Source organism: Mixophyes fleayi, chromosome 6, assembly GCF_038048845.1.
Source record: "Mixophyes fleayi isolate aMixFle1 chromosome 6, aMixFle1.hap1, whole genome shotgun sequence".
NCBI classification, from domain to species: Eukaryota; Metazoa; Chordata; class Amphibia; order Anura; family Limnodynastidae; genus Mixophyes; species Mixophyes fleayi.
In genome coordinates, this window is record NC_134407.1 from 62,389,168 (window position 1) to 62,410,754 (window position 21,587).

General features: G+C 44.9%; 1 protein-coding gene across 1 annotated transcript; it reads left to right on the forward strand.

Moving 5' to 3' along the window:
• Positions 1–822: 822 nt before the first annotated feature.
• SOCS3 (suppressor of cytokine signaling 3) lies at positions 823–3,086 on the forward strand. Its single transcript, XM_075215209.1, has 2 exons — positions 823–1,009; positions 1,445–3,086. The coding sequence occupies exon 2, from the start codon at positions 1,529–1,531 to the stop codon at positions 2,126–2,128; it is 600 nt and encodes a 199-aa protein (XP_075071310.1). The 5' UTR covers positions 823–1,009; positions 1,445–1,528; the 3' UTR covers positions 2,129–3,086.
• Positions 3,087–21,587: the final 18,501 nt, after the last annotated feature.

Here is a 21,587-nt window from a genome sequence, read left to right on the forward strand (position 1 = left end):
TTTTGCACAAGCTCAGAGCTAGCCAAGATCAGGTATACTTTTAATGGGATGCATTTTGCACCTTACAGTTGCACTTTGACGTTGAAGTTCATTTCTAGTCGCACTTTGCCCACTTTACGTTCTAAAGTAATAGGAGGTTGGACTTGGACTGATGTAATGTTTGTGCGTTTGCACAGTGCACCTCTTCAGAGAAGAAAGTAGGCATGCAGCTTACAGGGCGCTGGCTGGGACCATCTAGGCGCTCTGCTACAAAACCAGAGCATATATGCATCCAGTGTTCTTCAGAAATGAAGCCCAAAAATTGTAAAAAAAACCCTTTACATTCAAATAGAAAAAAAGACTGATGTTTACAATTATACAGCAAATGTAGAACCTGAAACTTTATTAAAGTGAGATAACTGATCACATACAGATTATGTAGTAGAAGGCATTCCTACAACCTTAAAATCTTTAACCACTGCTGCTGATTATGTATATCTGCAGCAACAATTTATTGTGATTTGTTAGCAGCAGTAAAAAAAAATAATCAAATGAAAATGTGGTTTCCAGAAATAATTGAAAAGCCCTAGTAATAGTTTGTGTATGTGTGTCCTAGTGATTCTTGGAAGGAAATAGTGCTAGAGAATGGAAGAAGCCATAGCTCTGAGCTCTGCCAGGAATAGGGAGGCAGGATTTGGAACCCTGCCGTCACTAAGCTGTGTGTATGATACACAGCTTTAACATTACAGGAAGAGGCTCTTCCAGGAATAGACCAGCAGAAGGAGGCGGTAGTGGAGGGGGGTGGGAGGAGTAGCAGCTCACTGTATAAGAGATGTGTATGTGAGCTCATGGTGTTACAGACTGATTTGTAACTTGAAGTAAGTACAACAGTGGATTATAGCGTCTCCCTGAATCGGAATATTCAACATCAAGCACAGAACTTGCATTGCCTGAAACATCTAAGGACATACAAGTTGTGACTGGCGCTGTATTTGTGACCCTTAAACATAGGCTGCTGATAATTTACAAGGTAAGGAATGTGAGATTCAACAATAGCTGTTTTGGATCATCTGTGTCTCTAATGTAATTTATTTTTAAAACACTGAAAACGTGTTTAATTTATAAAGGCACTTTTGACAGTATAAAGTTTACCACCAATTAATATACTCATATACAAGAAAAAAATAAAAGCCATGTGGCAGAGCTGGGTACGAAAGGTGGGTAAAGCCACAAATGGGTAACCCTTTCTGGCATACATTGAGGTTTGAGATCCATATGCGATTTGGTCAACCTAAACAGTTAAGCTATTAAATGACATGTAACAAATACACAGTCATGTATCACATCAATTACAATTTACGTTTTAGGCCAATGGGTGGTTTAAATAGTTTTTTTGCATTACCATAAAGTAATAGTTTTTTATGTCCTGTACAAAGCCCTAATATATTGTCTTGTCTTTCTTCAGAGTACTGCAACTGAAAGCTTCCTTATATACACCAGCAGCGTACAGATTGGAACCTAACTTTCAGCAACGCTGGCTCCCACCGTCATGGTCACTCAGAGCAAATTCCCGAGCATGAGCCGGGTTCTGGACTCCAGCCTTCGGCTCAAGACCTTCTCTTCTCGCAGCGAGTACAACCTGGTGCTGAGTGCAGTGCACAAACTTCAAGAGAGTGGATTTTACTGGAGCACCGTGACAGGTACCCAGGCCAACCTGCTCCTAAGCACAGAACCAGCGGGAACCTTCCTTATCCGGGACAGCTCTGACCACAGACACTTCTTCACCCTTAGTGTCAAAACTGAATCAGGCACCAAGAACCTACGCATCCAGTGTGAACCATGTGGCTTTTCTTTGCAGACTGACCCACGCAGCTCACAGCCAGTGCCCCGGTTTGACTGCGTGCTAAAACTTCTTAGGCATTATATGCCAACTAAGGACTCTAGCAGCAACACAAAGCGATCTTATTATATCTATTCTGGGGGTGAGCGTGTCCCATTGCTGCTGTCCAAGCCTCTTTCCTCTAGTGTGTCATCTCTACAGCATCTCTGTAGGAAAGCTGTGAATGGCCAACTAGAAGGATACGGGGCCAGAGAGCAGCTACCCCTGCCCCTTAAGGACTTTCTACAACAATATGACTCTCCTGTTTAATAAAGAAGCATCAACATTGAGGAAAGTAAAAAGGCATCTTGTAGCCAAATGCATCAGTATCAAAGATGGGCTAAGAGAAGACACAGAGAAATGTACAATGCAGACCAGAAGGGGATATGAACAGTGCTCATGGAGAAAAGAGTGCTGTGCACAGATGTGTTCTGAGAGCGTGCTTTATATTCACCAAGTGCCCAGAGAGAGAGCAAGATACTCAGGCATAGACTCAAAACAGAAACTGTCAAATTAAACACAGCATTGCTGACAGACTGTCCCAAGTCTCCCAGTTTACACTGCATGCCGGGTGCAGGACAAAGGAGAGGGGGAAGTGGAGTGTCAGCTGCTGCTCAACAGGCTTCAGTTCTGGTTTCCCTCCCTGGCAAAATACCAGAACTGGACATCAGCCTCGCACTGAATGGTTTAATGGAAGAAATATTTATTACAATGTCGCCTACGTAGCCTTAATCTGCTGGATGGGCAATGGTTAAATGCACACACTGAAGGGCATTACCTGTATATGTAGAGTATACAAATAGCAGTGTGGGCATAAAACATGGGGGAGGTATGAGTACAGGACTCCAGCAGACTTAACTTTTGCACAAACTTTCATCATATGACTTGATCCATTATATTTGAAAGGGTTTGTTTAAAGCTTGAATCATTTGGTTCTAGACTAAAGATGGGCAAAATGGCAAGATGAAAGACATCAAGTTAATGTAATGTTAAATATGTATGTACCTTGGCTGATCAATACAGCCAACTGACTTTGACTGCAGAATTCTATTTTGCACACTTTGGACCAAAATAACCCCCTGTCCTAGGGCAGAATTTGTGATCCTGACCTCACTTATGTTTACATGGCGCCCCCTAAAGGTGCCAACTGCCCAGGACATTTGCACTTATTTATATTTTACACATGTTGGTAATTTATAATAAAAATGACTATTTTTTTGAAACAAAAGGACATGTCTGCTTGCTATTTCAATGTGTGTGACAGATTTCTGACTATACAGCTAATGGCCTCATCCTAGGGCAGCTGTGATGCACGAACATAAGAGGTATGTGTTATGCAGTTCTATAAGGGCAAATGCTACAGCAACACTATCCATGTTAGTACAGTTTGCTATACTATCCAGAATTCCCTAAAAGGTTACGTGAATTCTATGGAGTATTAGAGGTAACAATAACAAAGTACCTTTCTGTCACAGATTCATAGTATCTCCTCACACCGATGTAAGATAACTACCACAGTTTACTGTCCCACATAGGGTTAACTACTTGTGCTCAATCCCACATAAGGTAAACATAGGTACCACAGAATGTAAACGCCACCTTTCAGATGTGCCACAGAATGCCACAAACAGGTTCAACTGTTGTACTACCAAATCCTGTCTAGATTGTGGTTATTAGAAGTGCCAAATATTGTGATACACAAAGTTAATCCAGGTGCCAGAGCAGATTGCCATAGACAGGTTCTATTTAGAATCCACAGAATCTTGACACAAACATATTTAATAAAGGTTTCACAGAACATAGTGTCACGCAGTGTTAAATGGTTTGTCATGTATTCCTGTAACAGGGCTAGTGGAGTATTGCATAATCCTTACACCATATATGATAGGGAACTCACAGGGTTAATAGGAGTGCCGTAAACTACGGCCTCAGGGTTAATAGTGTGTCTGTATCCTTCGGGGAAGTCATCCCTTCCTCTGTCAAAGTTAGGAATGTTGCCTGTGCGTCATAATCAAGATAATTATATTCCTGTTAGCACAGCATCAAGCGCACTTCCTTGTTTCCAGGACAACATGATCATTGAAGAAACACACAGATTCCTATCAGTGTGCCAGGAAAGTTAGGAGGGGTGTTAGTGGTTGGGAACCCTGACACCTGTAAGAACACGTCCAATAAAACTAAAAGTGCTGTTCCAGACACTACTCAGACTTCTCTGGCTGGGGGAAAGGGTAATTTGAACACTGCAGCCATACACATAAGCTCATGCCGTCACACACAATCACATCATTGCCACAGTACACAATGAACATACATATATACAATCGCTCACACATACAAGTGTCATGTTCTGGATTGTCACCTGCAAGAATCAGCACACAAAGCTTTGTAAAACACTCATTCCTAATGTACTTTAATAAACTAACACTTATAGAATCACTGTACTACTATTGTCTATCTTTTTCCGTTTAATAAAAAATAAAGGTGCTCCCATATATGAGAGATGTTTCCTTAAGAGGTTATGTGTGGTAAATCCAAGCAACCATTCTACTATTTTCGATGCAGGATCTGAAAGAAATGTAATTTTACCTCAATGGCAAACACATATATGCTTGGTGTGTCTGTGACTTACACAAAGTGTGGGCTGCCATTTTGGGGACTGTGTCAACATTCAGCTTATGAATTCATTAGGAATGAGTACCTCATGCCTCTGTATATCACAGTGTGCTCCAGGGATGTCACTAAGTCGTGAATAATGCTTCGGGCACAAAATGGCTGCCTGTGTGTAAGTGACAAGTATACTTTATTTAAAGCAAATATGTAGGAACAAGTATGTACGACTTCTATTCAAGGTGCTGAGTTAGATTTCACTGGCAATCTGCAATTCTCTCTCTACATGCATGTCTAGTTCTAGCACTGACCTATGGAACATCCCAGTCGTAAAGCTGTATCTCGTTCTTGTATATTGCTCATGCTACTATTTTACTGGAATCATTTCCTCAACACTTCACGTTATAGAAACAAAGTTCCCCTCCAGACTTTAGAACTTTTTTAGTGCATCAATTTCCCAGAAGGCTCTATAGGAGCAGGAAAAGAAGTTGGGTGGGAGGTTACGGAGAGGATGATTACAACACATCTCCACTCATTACTTAGTTCACGTTTATGTTGTCATTGCCATGGTTACTGGCTATTCCTGCCCAGTTTCCAAACTCTTACAGAAACATTTCCACACTGAATTCCTAAACTCTGTGCTCACAAGAGAAATCAGCTGCAGGGTGTGTTCAGTGTGGGGAACACTGAGAGAGGGGACAGTTTTAGTAGTGGGTGAGTGCAGGAAAAGACAAGGGGGAATCCCTGTCCTATAGTCAAAGAAGCCACCCACAAAGCTAAGTAGTTGTATGCAGATTACTCTGCATATTTCACCACATTATTATATGGGGTTATACACGGGTGTCAAGCGTTTTTAGTAATTGTTTTCAGATCAGTGATGTCGGTATATCCCAATTTTATTTTTATTTTTTTTAAATCAACGTTTTTTATTGAAGAAGTTCAGTATAAATAACAAACAGGTTGAGTTGGTACAGAGACGAGAACAGAAACATCATGATGAGGATGAATAAAAACATTGAGGGGGAATCGGGGATGGCAGTCAGTGTTTGGATGTGTATGGCATGGCTAGCTTACCCTCCCAACTGGAGGCCAGGTACTCACAGTAATCAGAATCCCATGACCGGAGGCAGTAATCAACGTAGAGGGGAACATCTCCGTAAGGTTTCTGGTTTCCTCTACGCCTCGGTTGTGGTCTACACAGCACATATATGATGCATAACAAAGAGAAAAACATTTTTATTATCTGAACTCTCTGCAATCGCCATTTTCTAACTACCTTTATCAAAAGTGACACTAGGTAGGTCCCAGGGAAATGACTAGGACGTACCAGGGAGAACTTAAATATTACAGTATGTCAGTGATACATCATCATCATCATTTATTTATATAGCGCCACTGATTCCGCAGCGCTGTACAGAGAACTCATTCACTTCAGTCCCTGCCCCATTGGAGCTTACAGTCTAAATTCCCTAACACACACACACACACACACACACACAGACTAGGGTCAATTTGTCAGCAGCCAATTAACCTACCAATATGTTTGTGGAGTGTGGGAGGATTCAAAACAAAAACCTGAGAGGTGATGCAACTTTTATAAATATTAGTACAACCTAGGTATAAACAATGAACTCATTGAGGACCTTCATTCCCACCCCTTTGGCACTATATGAGATATAAATGTGAGTATAGCAATTGTGTATCTCAGCGGTGTGGGGATAATCTGTCCCGCGTCGGGGTCCCCTGCGAAGAAGAGGATTGGAGGAAGTAGCGTTTGCCCTCTACATTTTTGGTCACCCTGAGCTTGGCCGGGAAAAGTAAAGCAAAACGTCTATTATTATTAATTAGGTGTCTGTCACGAGCCGCGGCGGTACGCCGCATCCTGGCATGAACTAGCAGCCGGGCGCGTGCTTTAGTTTCTATGCTCTGTTATTATTCTTGTGGCATAGATGTAGAAGACTGTAGGGACATCCTTTAACTCCAGGGGGAGCTCTCATATGATTTAAACTGGTTCATTTATATTTTTATACATGCTTCCTGGTTATGTTATTACCTATGCCAGTTCTAGCTAGTAATTAATTAGCAGCCTCCTGAGGCTGATTGTCAGCCCTGTCCTGCTTGGCTCTTAGTACTATTTAAGGCAGTGATGTCTGAGCCTCACTGCCGGTTATAACTTTCTGTTCCAGTACTGCTGCCTGCTCCTGTTTGTGTTTGGTGTTAAAACCTTGGATTGATTACCTGTGTATGACCCTTTGCCTGTACCAGGACTCTGAACCACTGCCTGTGACCTTGACCTTTTTGCCTGTAGCTGACATCCTCTCTGGTGCTCTGTCCAGTCTGCTGATCTCTGGTCTGCCGCTACACCGTGTGCTACCTCCTGTATCTGTGCGCTGCTGTGTTAGCATAAACTCATACTACTCTGAGCATAAGACCTGGGGGCATCCGAGTACCTGTGAGCATAACCAGTCTCTACGGGAAAGGCGGCTGCTAAAGGTGAAGAACTCGTCTACCTGTTCTATGAGTTTATGCCGCATTGGTGGCCATAACAGTGTCTACATACATCTGAGAACTCTTTCCGTTTCTGGGAGATGAGCAAGGAGTAGTCCTGTAATATGAGGATATTAGGGCCCTCTACAACCAGGGACCTCTGTTTCTTGTAAGCACCCAGTATTGCTTCTTTAGCCCTGAAATCAAGAAAGCAGGCTATGACTGGCCTAGGACGAGGTTTGTCACCTTCCCTCTCCTGGCCAATTTGATGTGCCCGCTCAATCTGGGGTTTGTCCATTAATTGCTCGAGGTTTAGAGCCAGGGGGATTAAGACACTTAGGTAGGGGGTCAGCTGGGGGCCTTTGACCGTTTCTGGGATACCTATGAAACGGAGGTTGTTTCTCCGGTTCCTGTTTTCCAGATCGTCATATTTGTCAGTAATCTGTGGTACAGTTTCAGAGTGACAATCTAGGGGTAAATGTATTAACCTGCGGGTTCTTCAACACCTGCGAGTTCAGCGTCTTCAGGGACTAAATTTAAAGCGGCGCTGCATTGTAAAGGGAAGTTTCCCTTTACAATACAGCGACACTTTAAATTTCCTAATTTCCTAATAGTGCGTCCCACTTACTGTACGTGACACGGATACTCTAAGAGAGATACAGAATTTTGACTTTTGCAAGTAAGGTGTTCCTTTATTGTAAACTTTTCAAATGTCTGATTAGACTGGAAAGAGCAAGTAGGTTGGCTCGAATGGTAACCTAAAGTCTTACAATTACCGCAATAGTAGAAACCCCCATTTGATGATGTCTCCGATAGGCAGGTACTGGGGGCTTTTCTAATTGGTATATAGCTCCGAGTAATTCTGAAGCTTAAATTCGGCGCATTGCGATAAACAAGTTTGGGTCTGGAAGGTAAAATACTCTGTAGTACATAGTCTTTCAACAATATATACCAATGTCGATTTAGAATTTTCCTTAACGGAGAGGCTGATTGAGAATATTGTGTAATAAACAGCAGCTCCTGATCCCACTTGTTATCCTGTTCTTTATTGAGCTTAGATTTATATTGAAGTAAACTCGTCCAATCGACATCTCTATTTGTTTCAAAGGCTTTAACCACCAGACTGGAATCATACTGTTTCTCCAAAAACTATTCTTTCAATTGTTCACCCTGTGTATTGTACACACTAAGGTCACTACAATTTCTGCAAATCTACGAAATTGCCCTAGTGGAATATTGGTCAACCAGTTGTAATGATAATGACTAAATTAATGAATAAATTTGCATAGCTTGGGGCAAACCTAGTGCTCATTGCTGTGCCTTGGATCTGTAGATAGTACATGCCATCGCACCACAAATAATTATGTTGAAGTTTGAACCGTATACAAAATCCACTTGGGTCTGGGGGTAATATATATCCTGTTTTAAGAAAAAACCTGGAGCTCCCTAAACCCTGCTGGTGATTGATAACAGTATATAATTGTCACGGGCACTAGGAGTCTTTACCCAGGGATCACCAGGTGATAGGCTTACCAGAGCAGTATAGGTGGTAATATGGTACTCTGGTAGCAGGGTGATCACGGAACAGGAAATAGCAGATGATGAGATGCTCAGGAAAGTCTATGACTAGCAGCACTGGCAATATGGAGGTAGTAATACACGAGGAACTGTATGGACAAAGGACACGTGAAGGTAGTCAGTGGTCTGCGGTAGCAAGTTGTACCACTGCTATAGTGAGGAGGAATGTCCAACAGAAACGAGGGGGTGATGAGAGTCGGCGGTCTGCGGATAGCAAGTTGTACCGCTGTCTGAGTGAAGGAATAGAATCCAAGTGGAGGTATCCGGGGAGTCAGTGGTCTGCGTTAGCAAGTTGTACCACTGCTATGTGAGAGGATACTGGAACAGGTGAAACTGGAAACAGGGGTCAGTGGTCTGCCACTAGCAAGTTGTACCACTGAATATATATGTGTGGAGGTGCACGGGGAGAGACTGCAACACAAGATATACACGGGCACCTTGACTTTGATCCACAGTAATATGCACAATATAAATGTATAGATGACTGAACAACACTGCCAATATAGAAAGTCTCTTGAAGTAATCCAGCACGAGATAACACAGTCAATGATGGCAATAGACTCAGCGGATAGCACACTCCAGAGGAGAACCAACACAGTCCAGCAAGGTATGCAATACACAGCACAGTCAATGAGAAGTATGCATACCGTGGTTCAGGAGAAGGCAGTCAGACAGGAGTGCAGAGATACCTGAACGGCAGGAGGCCGGCAGGATGCGAAGTCCCTGGATGGGTGAAGCGGTGGTCTAGTAGGTGCAGCGCACAGGTAGGTAGACCAGCAGAGAACACAGGAAAACGTGGAGAGCGGATCAGCAGTAGATGGATGAGTAGCGCTGAGGAGTAGCAGCAGCGGGTCTCTGCGGGAACACGGAGGTAGCCAATAGCAACCAGCAGGTGCAGTAACGATGGGACACGGGAGAGCAGAGTTGAACTGGAACTGTTGATCACGGAGAGTAGCGGGTAGCAATAGTAGCAGCAGACTCAAGGAAACACGGGAGAGTTGACAAGGACTGAAGACTGAAGCGCACAGAGGCAGCGGATAGGAATCAGCCAAACAGTCACGATGAAACACAGACGGGTTGCAGGTTGAAGACTGTAGTGCACGGAGGCAGCGGATAGGAATCAGCTAGCAGTCACGATGATGAAACACAGACGAGTTGCAGGTTGAAGACTGTAGTGCACGGAGGCAGCGGATAGGAATCAGCTAGCAGTCACGATGATGAAACACAGACGAGTTGCAGGTTGAAGACTGTAGTGCACGGAGGCAGCGGATAGGAATCAGCTAGCAGTCACAATCATGAACAGGTGAGTGGATGTGAATGAAAGACTGTAGTGCACGGAGGCAGCGGATAGGCATCAGCTAACAGTCCCAATAATACATGGTAGAGTTGAAGTGGTTAGAAGACTGTAGTGCACGGAGGCAGCGGATAGGAATCAGCTCACAGTCACGATGATACAGTAGATGGTAGAAGTGGTATGGGAACCACAGTAGTAGAAGTGGTTTGGAAACCACAAAGGTAGAAGTGGTTTGGAAACCACAGGAATCAGCTGGGCTGAATAAACGAGGAAACACAGGAACACCTTCAGAGACTCATGGGGAATGAGACTCCAAGATCAGGCAACGTGGTGTTGACCACAGGTGCTTAATATAGGGAGGTTGCCTGATCTGCCAATTAAGTTAAAGGAACATACACTGAAGGTTTAGAAAGGGCTGCGCATGCGCAGTCCCTCAGGATGGAGGACGGCCACGGTTCCTAAATGTCCGGGAAGAAGCACTCACAGTCCGGTGAGTGACAGTACCCCCCCTTTTAAAGGTGGGCACAGAACGCCTGGAACCGGGCTTGTCCGGATTTTTGGAATAAAACTTCTTCAGAAGGGCAGGAGCATTAAGATCTTCAGCTTTGATCCATGAACGCTCTTCAGGACCAAAGCCCTTCCAATGAACGAGGAAACGGAGGACTCCTCGCGAAATTTTTGCATCCAATACCTCAGTAATCTCGAAATCCTCCTTCTGATGAACTTGAACTGGCTGCGGTGCTGAGGGAGGAGTCGAGAAACGGTTGATGATGAGAGGTTTGAGCAAGGACACATGGAAGGCATTGGAAATCCGAAGATTCTTAGGAAGAAGAAGTTTAACACATACTGGATTGATAACTTGAATGATCCTATATGGACCAATAAAACGAGGGGCGAATTTCATAGATGGAACCTTCAAACGAATATTTTTGGTAGATAACCAGACACGATCTCCAATTTTTAGTGGTGGAATAGCCCGCCTCTTCTTATCTGCGAAAGACTTATATTTGTTAGATGTCTTCTTTAAACAGGTTTTGACCTGAGACCAGATATTTTTGAAGGTCTGACAAGCAGTCTCCACAGCAGGAACTTGGGTGGGCGGGAGGGCAGGAAATTCCGGAAAAGACGGATGGTGACCGTAGACCACAAAGAATGGAGTTTTGGATGATGACTCATGGTACATGTTGTTATGGGCGAATTCAGCCCAAGGGAGCAATTCTACCCAGTTGTCTTGGTTGGCTGAAGAGAACATCCTAATAAAAGTCTCAAGATCTTGATTGACTCGTTCCGTTTGTCCGTTAGATTGCGGATGGTAAGACGATGAGAGTGCTAATCGTATGCCCAAGGTTTTACAAAGGGCCCGCCAGAATCTGGAAACGAATTGTACTCCTCTATCTGACACAATCTCAGACGGACATCCATGGATGCGGAAGATTTCTTTAATGAAATGTTCAGCCAGAGTAGACGAGGAAGGTAAACCGGACAGAGGGACGAAATGAGCCATCTTCGAAAATCTGTCTACCACTACCCAAATAGTATTGTGATTCTTACTTGGTGGCAAATCAGTAACGAAATCCATACTAATATGGGTCCACGGTTTGGACGGAATGGGTAGTGGTCGCAGCAACCCTGCTGGAGTTCTGCGGGAGGATTTGAACTGAGAACATAAATCACAGGAAGCAATAAACTCTTTGACGTCTCTCCTCATTGAAGGCCACCAGTAACTTCGAGAGAGAATCTCAAAGGTCTTGTGTTCACCGGCGTGTCCAGAAAAACGAGAGGCATGGAACCACGAAAGGATTTTCCTCCTCAGAGTAGGAGGCACGAGGGTCTTCCCAAATGGTAGCATTTTGGTGGATGAAGCAGCCAGAGAAATACATTTGGGGTCTAGAATAGCATGGTTGAGAACCTCTTCTACATCAGAGGACGTCACAAAAGCTCGAGATAGAGCGTCAGCTTTCTTGTTCTTAGCGGCTGGTTTGAAGGTTATAATTAATTCAAAACGGGAAAAGAAAAGAGACCATCTTGCTTGACGAGGGTTCAAGCATTGAGCAGATTGCAAATATGACAAGTTCTTATGATCCGTGAAGATCGTCACCGGATGGCGAGCTCCTTCCAACAAGTATCTCCATTCCTCTAATGCAGCTTTGATGGCCAGCAACTCCTTGTCCCCGATAGTATAATTTTCCTCTGCGGGCAGAAGACCCCGAGAGTAGAAGGCACAAGGATGTAATTTTTGTTGCTCCGAGCGTTGGGAGAGAATGGCTCCTAAGCCCACATTAGAGGCATCTACTTCTAGGAAGAAGGGGAGTGTCACATCAGGCTGTCGAAGAATGGGAGCAGATGAGAAGGACTCTTTGAGAATTTGAAAGGCTTGGAGAGCCTCAGATGACCATTGCTTAGTATTAGCCCCTTTCCGAGTTAGGGCCACAATAGGAGATGCAATGGATGAAAAGTCTTGAATGAAGCGTCTATAGTAATTGGCAAAACCTAAAAAACGCTGGATGGCACGAAGAGTAGTTGGCTGAGGCCAATGTAGTACAGCATTTACTTTGTCTGGATCCATCTTCAGGCCAACTCCGGAAACTATATACCCCAAGAATGGAATCTGGGGTAACTCGAATGAACATTTTTCCAATTTACAGAACAATGAGTTTTTCCGTAGTCTGGAGAGGACCTCTGCCACATGTTGGTGATGAGAAGGCAGGTCCTGTGAGAAGATCAATATGTCGTCCAAGTAGACAACGACACATACATATAATAAGTCCCGAAAGATCTCATTGATGAAACCCTGGAAAACAGCGGGGGCATTACACAGCCCGAAGGGCATTACTAAATATTCGTAATGCCCATCTCTGGTGTTGAACGCGGTCTTCCATTCGTCACCGGAACGGATTCTAATTAAATTGTAGGCACCACGAAGATCCAACTTAGTAAATATCCGAGCTCCCTTGATGCGATCAAATAGCTCAGTGATCAGCGGAATGGGATACCGATTCTTGATAGTAATGGCGTTGAGTCCACGAAAATCTATACAAGGGCGTAATGATCCATCCTTCTTTTTGACGAAGAAGAACCCAGCTCCAGCGGGAGAGGTGGAAGGTCGAATGAACCCACGCTGGAGATTCTCCTGTATGTACTCAGATGTGGCTTGAGTTTCAGGTAACGAGAGAGGATAGACCCGACCCCTGGGAGGAGTCTTGCCAGGTAGAAGGTCGATCGGACAATCCCAAGAACGATGAGGAGGAAGACGTTCAGACTGAGCTTTATCAAACACATCGGCAAATGAAGCATACTGAGGAGGGAGTCCCGGGGAGGAAGATGAGATGGAAGATTGCTGTACTTTAAGAGGAATAACTTGAGAAAGACAACGATGGTGACATTCAGACCCCCAAGACGTAACTTGAGGGATGCGCCAGTCAATCTGGGGAGAGTGACACTGAAGCCATGGAAGGCCTAAGACAATCGGACTTGTCGTAACTGGAAGAATTAAAAACGAAATTTCTTCATGGTGTAGTACACCAATCTGAAGGGTTACTGGAGACGTACTCTGGGTGATGAGACCATTGATGAGACGTGATCCATCTATAGCCGTCACAGTAATGGGTGTTTTTAAAGTGATCACTGGTAGGGACCATTGATTCACTAGTGATTTAGAAATGAAATTTCCTGCTGCTCCGGAATCAATCAATGCCTGTGACTCAAAGGATTTGGTAGCAAAGGAAATCGTAACATCAAAAGCGCAGACTTTAGATTTCATAGACAATGGAGAGGACTCCAGGGACCCTAACTTCACCTCTCCAGAACTAGTTAGGGCCTGGCATTTCCCGATCTCTTAGGGCAAGAGCTGAGCATATGCGTGGAATCAGCACAATAGATACAGAGTCTATTCTTTACTCTTCGTTTCCTCTCCTCTGAAGATTATTTGGAACGTCCTATCTCCATGGGAATCACAGAGGATGGAGCCGGACGAAATTGAGGGTTTGAACGAAGAGGTGCTTTGACAGCCGTTGTTTTCTCAGACTCTCTTTCACGAAATCTCATATCTACACGATGGCAAAGAGAGATCAAATCTTCTAGTGACGAAGGAAGCTCTTGGGTAGTCAGTGCATCTTTAATTTTATCGGAGAGCCCCTGCCAGAAGGCGGCAACTAATGCTTCAGTGTTCCACTGAAGTTCAGAGGCTAAGATCCTAAATTGAATGACATACTGTCCTACTGTATGGGAGCCTTGTCGCAAACGAAGAATGCTGGAAGCAGCGGAGGTCACACGACCTGGTTCATCGAACACACTTCGGAACGTGGAAATGAATTTGGCACTATCTTGTAGAATTGGATCGTTTCTTTCCCACAGAGGGGAGGCCCAAGCCAGGGCTTGTCCAGAAAACAATGAGATAAGATAGGCCACTCTGGAACGATGGGTAGAAAAATTTTGAGGTTGGAGTTCAAAATGGACTGAACATTGGTTAAGGAAACCTCTACAAGTTTTGGGGTCCCCGTCATATTTTGACGGAGTAGGCAGGTGAAGCGTAGGAGCTGTAGACACCTGGGATGGCACTGGGGAAACGGAGGAAAGCACAGGAGCTTCAATATTAGCTGTAACAGTCTGTCCAGATGTTCCTTGGGAGGTTAACGATTGGTAACATTGAAGTAACAGCTGTTGGCGAGCATCCTGTTGCTCCACACGGCTGACCAGATGCTGCAGCATCTCTTTAGCGGTAGGTTCCGTATCTGGGTCTGTCATGGCCTGATCTTACTGTCACGGGCACTAGGAGTCTTTACCCAGGGATCACCAAGTGATAGGCTTACCAGAGCAGTATAGGTGGTAATATGGTACTCTGGTAGCAGGGTGATCACGGAACAGGAAATAGCAGATGATGAGATGCTCAGGAAAGTCTATGACTAGCAGCACTGGCAATATGGAGGTAGTAATACACGAGGAACTGTATGGACAAAGGACACGTGAAGGTAGTCAGTGGTCTGCGGTAGCAAGTTGTACCACTGCTATAGTGAGGAGGAATGTCCAACAGAAACGAGGGGGTGATGAGAGTCGGCGGTCTGCGGATAGCAAGTTGTACCGCTGTCTGAGTGAAGGAATAGAATCCAAGTGGAGGTATCCGGGGAGTCAGTGGTCTGCGTTAGCAAGTTGTACCACTGCTATGTGAGAGGATACTGGAACAGGTGAAACTGGAAACAGGGGTCAGTGGTCTGCCACTAGCAAGTTGTACCACTGAATATATATGTGTGGAGGTGCACGGGGAGAGACTGCAACACAAGATATACACGGGCACCTTGACTTTGATCCACAGTAATATGCACAATATAAATGTATAGATGACTGAACAACACTGCCAATATAGAAAGTCTCTTGAAGTAATCCAGCACGAGATAACACAGTCAATGATGGCAATAGACTCAGCGGATAGCACACTCCAGAGGAGAACCAACACAGTCCAGCAAGGTATGCAATACACAGCACAGTCAATGAGAAGTATGCATACCGTGGTTCAGGAGAAGGCAGTCAGACAGGAGTGCAGAGATACCTGAACGGCAGGAGGCCGGCAGGATGCGAAGTCCCTGGATGGGTGAAGCGGTGGTCTAGTAGGTGCAGCGCACAGGTAGGTAGACCAGCAGAGAACACAGGAAAACGTGGAGAGCGGATCAGCAGTAGATGGATGAGTAGCGCTGAGGAGTAGCAGCAGCGGGTCTCTGCGGGAACACGGAGGTAGCCAATAGCAACCAGCAGGTGCAGTAACGATGGGACACGGGAGAGCAGAGTTGAACTGGAACTGTTGATCACGGAGAGTAGCGGGTAGCAATAGTAGCAGCAGACTCAAGGAAACACGGGAGAGTTGACAAGGACTGAAGACTGAAGCGCACAGAGGCAGCGGATAGGAATCAGCCAAACAGTCACGATGAAACACAGACGGGTTGCAGGTTGAAGACTGTAGTGCACGGAGGCAGCGGATAGGAATCAGCTAGCAGTCACGATGATGAAACACAGACGAGTTGCAGGTTGAAGACTGTAGTGCACGGAGGCAGCGGATAGGAATCAGCTAGCAGTCACGATGATGAAACACAGACGAGTTGCAGGTTGAAGACTGTAGTGCACGGAGGCAGCGGATAGGAATCAGCTAGCAGTCACAATCATGAACAGGTGAGTGGATGTGAATGAAAGACTGTAGTGCACGGAGGCAGCGGATAGGCATCAGCTAACAGTCCCAATAATACATGGTAGAGTTGAAGTGGTTAGAAGACTGTAGTGCACGGAGGCAGCGGATAGGAATCAGCTCACAGTCACGATGATACAGTAGATGGTAGAAGTGGTATGGGAACCACAGTAGTAGAAGTGGTTTGGAAACCACAAAGGTAGAAGTGGTTTGGAAACCACAGGAATCAGCTGGGCTGAATAAACGAGGAAACACAGGAACACCTTCAGAGACTCATGGGGAATGAGACTCCAAGATCAGGCAACGTGGTGTTGACCACAGGTGCTTAATATAGGGAGGTTGCCTGATCTGCCAATTAAGTTAAAGGAACATACACTGAAGGTTTAGAAAGGGCTGCGCATGCGCAGTCCCTCAGGATGGAGGACGGCCACGGTTCCTAAATGTCCGGGAAGAAGCACTCACAGTCCGGTGAGTGACAATAATGAAGCTACATCACAGGTGACCAACTAGTAGTCATCCTGCCATTGCAGATCTCCCAATATGTTGATCACCTGAGTGGTATCCTGGATGTATGATTTTTGGATCTTAACATACTCCTGAAGAAAAAAATCAACATAATGTGATAAGTTCGCTGTCAAAGATTCAATCCCAGACACAATAGATCTCCCTGGTGGTTTGGTGACATCCTTATTGTCACAAAACAACGTAGAAATACCGCTAAGGAGCCATGAATAGGTGAAAAAAAACAAACGATGTTTATTGCTGGCAAATATAAACAGGTGATGAAATACCAGATATTCAGCAGTTGCAGGTAAATCTAAGGTGAGGGAAGATTCCAGGCAGCATATACAGGGAAATGCACAGGTAAGTCCCAGGTTCACTTATGAAACAGATCAGCAGAATGAATGATGAGATCCTAATGCAGTATAAACACAGGAACAATGCAGGAGGAAGAATCACAGGGTGAAACCCCAGGATATGACATCAATGACCAGCAATGTGTGCTGGGAGAGACAGGTATATATAGGGGAAATGAGAACACCCAGGTGCATGAAAAAATTGGTGAACAGGAATTTAGACTGTAAGCTCCAATGGGGCAGGGACTGATGTGAGTGAGTTCTCTATACAGCGCTGCGGAATCAGTGGTGCTATATAAATAAATGGTGATGATGATGAGATTAGCATTGATCGTGCAGGTGAAGATGCGCAAGTTATTTTATCCCATTTCCTAACATTACAGAAGTATGAGGAGGGGCAGATTTTTGGGATTTGTGCAACATGGCTGCTCTGTAGGAATTGCAAATTCTCATGAGTTATAAACAGAGAGTCAAATAGAGACAGGCATAGGGCTGGGGGAGAGCAAGATCCACATCTGGGACAGACCTAAAGGTAGGTTAGTGCAATCACACACAGTGTGGCCAATGACCCTAACCGCGTTCGTAAAGGAAAGCAGTTTGCATAGGCGACAGTATTAATATACAAGGAGGTTGCCAAGGAGTGATTCTACTAAAAGTTTTATCGGTAGCTCTAAGTTAGGATTGAATCTGCAGCACTCTCTCTTCAGAAACAGTTATAAACTTTAAAGCTGTATTCTCGCAGGGGGCCACACGAGGGCAGTAAAGTGACAGAGTACAATAACGCTAGATGTTGTTACCTTGGACAGGATAAATGTACCAGGTTTCAAATCAGAAATATAATATAATATTATGGCAATTTAGATGCAGAAGGGAAATTTACATTTGAGGAAGTGTTATCTGTGGTAGGGAGCAAGGTATAGTCACTTACTATGTGGGATTAGATATCCACAAAACAGTCACACTTTTGGAGGACTTCAATTATGTGTGGAGTGTCTCTGGAACAGTCACAAAGGCACTCTGCATTACCGCAACATCGCGGATTTCTCTTTGCACCCCCATAGGGGTATGAGGAGAAATACGTAATGTTGCAGTACCGTAGTACCAGAAAAAATGTGCAGCTGCGATGTTCAGATCAACATCGCAGCTAATTGAATCCACCCTCTTGTCTCTTAGTGAGCTTTTCCCCCAAATCCAAGTTGGAGACATGTCCGCTATATGGTGGGAAGCCAGAAGCAGAGTCCAGAAACAATATCTGGGGATAATAACCCAAACACCAAGTGCAAATGATGAGCTGGGCAATATATACAATGACCAGGGAGGACTAAGCCAAGAGTGACCTGAGGCGCTCATTCTTCAGGTGGTGAAGGGAGACCACCTGTCGCAGCTGCTTAGTGGATGATGGAGGAGCCAAGAACTCCCCAATCAATACAGTGAGCATGTCCCTGGGGGTGAGAGTCCGAATGATTGCCACAGTGAACAGACAGGGTGTAAAGTTGGGTTGCCAGATATGCAGGAATGGTGGAGGAAACAGGTGTAATTGTCACGGAGTCTGAGTTTGGAGTAGACCTCGAAGCCCCGCTCTAGATAAACTTACCCCCAGAGAGGTGCAATTTCTAACGGAAGAGAGGTATTCACCAGGGATCCCCGCAAGGTAATATGGACTGGTGCTCTTTAGCCGCAGGTTGCAGTCCTTTAGGGGGGATTAGAGCAGGGTGAGATGGAACCATGGAGTGGAGCAGGACTGCTGGATGATAAATGCAGAGGTTCAGGTAAATGACAGTGAACCGAAACGCTGAGGTCTATAGAAAGCGAATAGCTGAGAACGGGACTGATTATGAGGAACGAGGTTCCTGCAACATACTGCAGGCCTTGATCGTGGAACAGGTAACACAGGATACCAACTGAGAGGTGGTGAACTGCAGAGAACTGATGCACTGAGATCCCTGGAAAGCTAATAGCTTGAGGGCGGGACCGATGATGAGGCACGAGGTTCTTGCAATAATACCACAGGTCTTAATCGTGAAATAGGTAACACAAGATACTAATATGCAGACAGGAGCCAGAGAGAACAGGTAAGGAGACCTGAAGATCTGGCACCTTAGTAGAGAAGTCCCACGGCAAATGAAGGGGGGCCCAGGTGATAACACGGGCAGCAGGCTGAGAAGGGAGCCTTGACCTGTCAAGCCTCCAATGACTCACTGCACTCTCAGACAGTGTCTCCCTTGATGTGGAAGGGAGGCATAGATGCGGTGAGGAGTCAAAAGCAGGGACTCTTTTTGCGGGTCTATCCTGTACGGTTGAGTGACAAGCATTTAGAGGGGACTGTGAGGCTCACAGTATGGCAGCAAGATCACTGTCTACCGGGTGCAGGAGGCAATCTTGCCGAGTCGTGGTGGGTCTCCTGGACAAGTAGAAAGGGACCCTCTGTAGTGGGCCAAAGGCCTGATTGCAGACCTTAAGTTCACACTCTGTATAAGTGGTCAAGATGGCGAACCTTGATAATAGGCAGAGATGCCGCTAGGCCCTGGTTTGCGGTGGAGAGTTCTCAGATTGCCATGATAGATGGTAAAAAGGTATAGGCAGTTGCAGGGGATCAAGACACAAAGGTGAGTGCCCAGGAAAGCGGGGTATAATCTCAGATGTGGGTAAATTGGCACCAGTTGCAACGGAGCTATATGGAAGTGTGTCCACATGGATGACATGCCACACTATCTCAATATGCTTTTTTTATTTCTCTCCAAGGGATTTAAAAGCTGTAAGAAAGGTGAGGATGCCCCAAGGATTTAGGTAAGCAATAAGTAATAACAAGGGTGTGTGGGGTGTTTTTATACGTAATAAAGAATTTTATTATTATTATTTGACTGGATGCCAGGGTATGCTGGTGCTTGTAGTTCTACATGCACCAGCAAACCCAAGCAGTTTACAGCTACCTAGTGCCAGTAGTGCACCAGCAAAAACATACATTTCAATGTGGGAAGAGCCTTAGTGTATTCAGTATAGGGCTGTTTTCTTCTGGGGAGTTGCAATTTTTCTTGGGGGCAAATTCCACTAGGTAATTCAGCCCCATGCTGAACAGGCTAGGGTTGGTGGACATTATGATAGTGGGGCATGATGTTTAGTTATTTATTTTTAGATACATTAAAACACCAATGATGATGATGACTAGCATACCAATGCTTAATAGTGTACCATCATGCTATACTCATACGCATGCATTTAATCCTATGTGCTGATTCGCAAAGATCTCAAGGATCCGTGCAGCCCTGCACATGAGAGCGTTACGAGCAGCGGCTCCCCGCCACCCGCTCCTACCTGCGTCCCGGCTGTCATGACTACAGCCAAGCTGTCACTTCCGGGTTCTTTGTGTCGGCTATTGTGCTAGACGCTGTTCTGATCAGCGCTGTGTCCCGACATTGCTGGCCAGCGCGCAGTAACTTGTGGGCTAAATTTAATTAAGTATTATGCAACTGCTGGGGCTCATTGGGATCCACATCTTCCCCCTTCCCTGATTGGTCACTTTGAGAATTAAAGGCAGGGAGGGCTTAGACTCCCTGCTGGTTATAGCATTTATTCCCAGTGGATAGCTGACCTACTGTGTGCTGTTTGCTGACTTCTGATAGATTTCATGTTTTGACCTTGGCTTTGTTTTGGACCCGCTTGATCTCTGATTGCCCTGACCTCTGCTTGTTATTTGGATACTCCTGCTCACTTGCATCCCTGACCCTTTTGCCTGTTTCTGACTATTCTTCCTGCCACGGACCCCTGACTTCAGCTAGTTTCTAAACATCCGCTACTGCCTTTTACCCACCTGCCACAGTATTGTATATGAGCTTTCACTGCGCTGAGTTTAACACTTGGGGACATCCAAGTACCGCGAGCGTGTCCAGCTCTACAGGAAAGGTGGCTGCTAAAGGCGAAGTCCTCTGTCACCTGTTCTGAAAGCTCATGTCAATAGCCATGAGGCATAACAGAGAAAATATTTTATTTTTGGGTACGCTCTTTTCCCTCATAAATTACATTATTTTTGCAGTCAACTCTGCATCAGCCTCTCAGTCTATAGTTATAAAAAAATAGTACTGTTTTAAGGTTTCACTAGAGTCAGAGTCTATTTTATTAATTGTTGAAAACTAATCTCAGACACATATACAGATGATGAAATAGGTGAGGCAAGAAAAACCTTTATTATTATTTTGTTATGACATTTATTTAGGCTGAATCGATTATTGATGAGATAGGTGGGTATTTGTTAATTATATGGGTGCCACTTCACTCAACCCACCTGTAATTTCAGTTAATAGTGTGTTCCCTCTATCTCTGTGCCAAAGAAGAAAAGCCACTTTACTCCCTAATGCCCTGGAGCCATGAGGTCCCTTTGGAAGGACTCCCTTTGCCGAAGCACCTGAGCCACAAAGCCAATTAGCAGCGGCAAGGGTCTTCACACCCACCTTCACTGCAAGACTAAGGTGGTCTCTTTTTTCCTGAGGTTTGCCCAAGCATTACTTTGGAGCCGGGTGCTCCAGCTTCTCTTTTAGAGTGAACTTCTGGTGACTTAGGTAGAAGGTGGTCGGCCCATGGTCCAACCCTATGGTTACCCCCATCAGCCATGGACACAGATAAGAAAACATAAAACATGAAAAAAAGTGTAAAATTTGTAGCATACAGCCCAAGCTTTTTAGAGGATATAAAAAAAATCTCTCCTGTCCAGAACAGAAGGCCACGATTAATAAAAAAAAAATT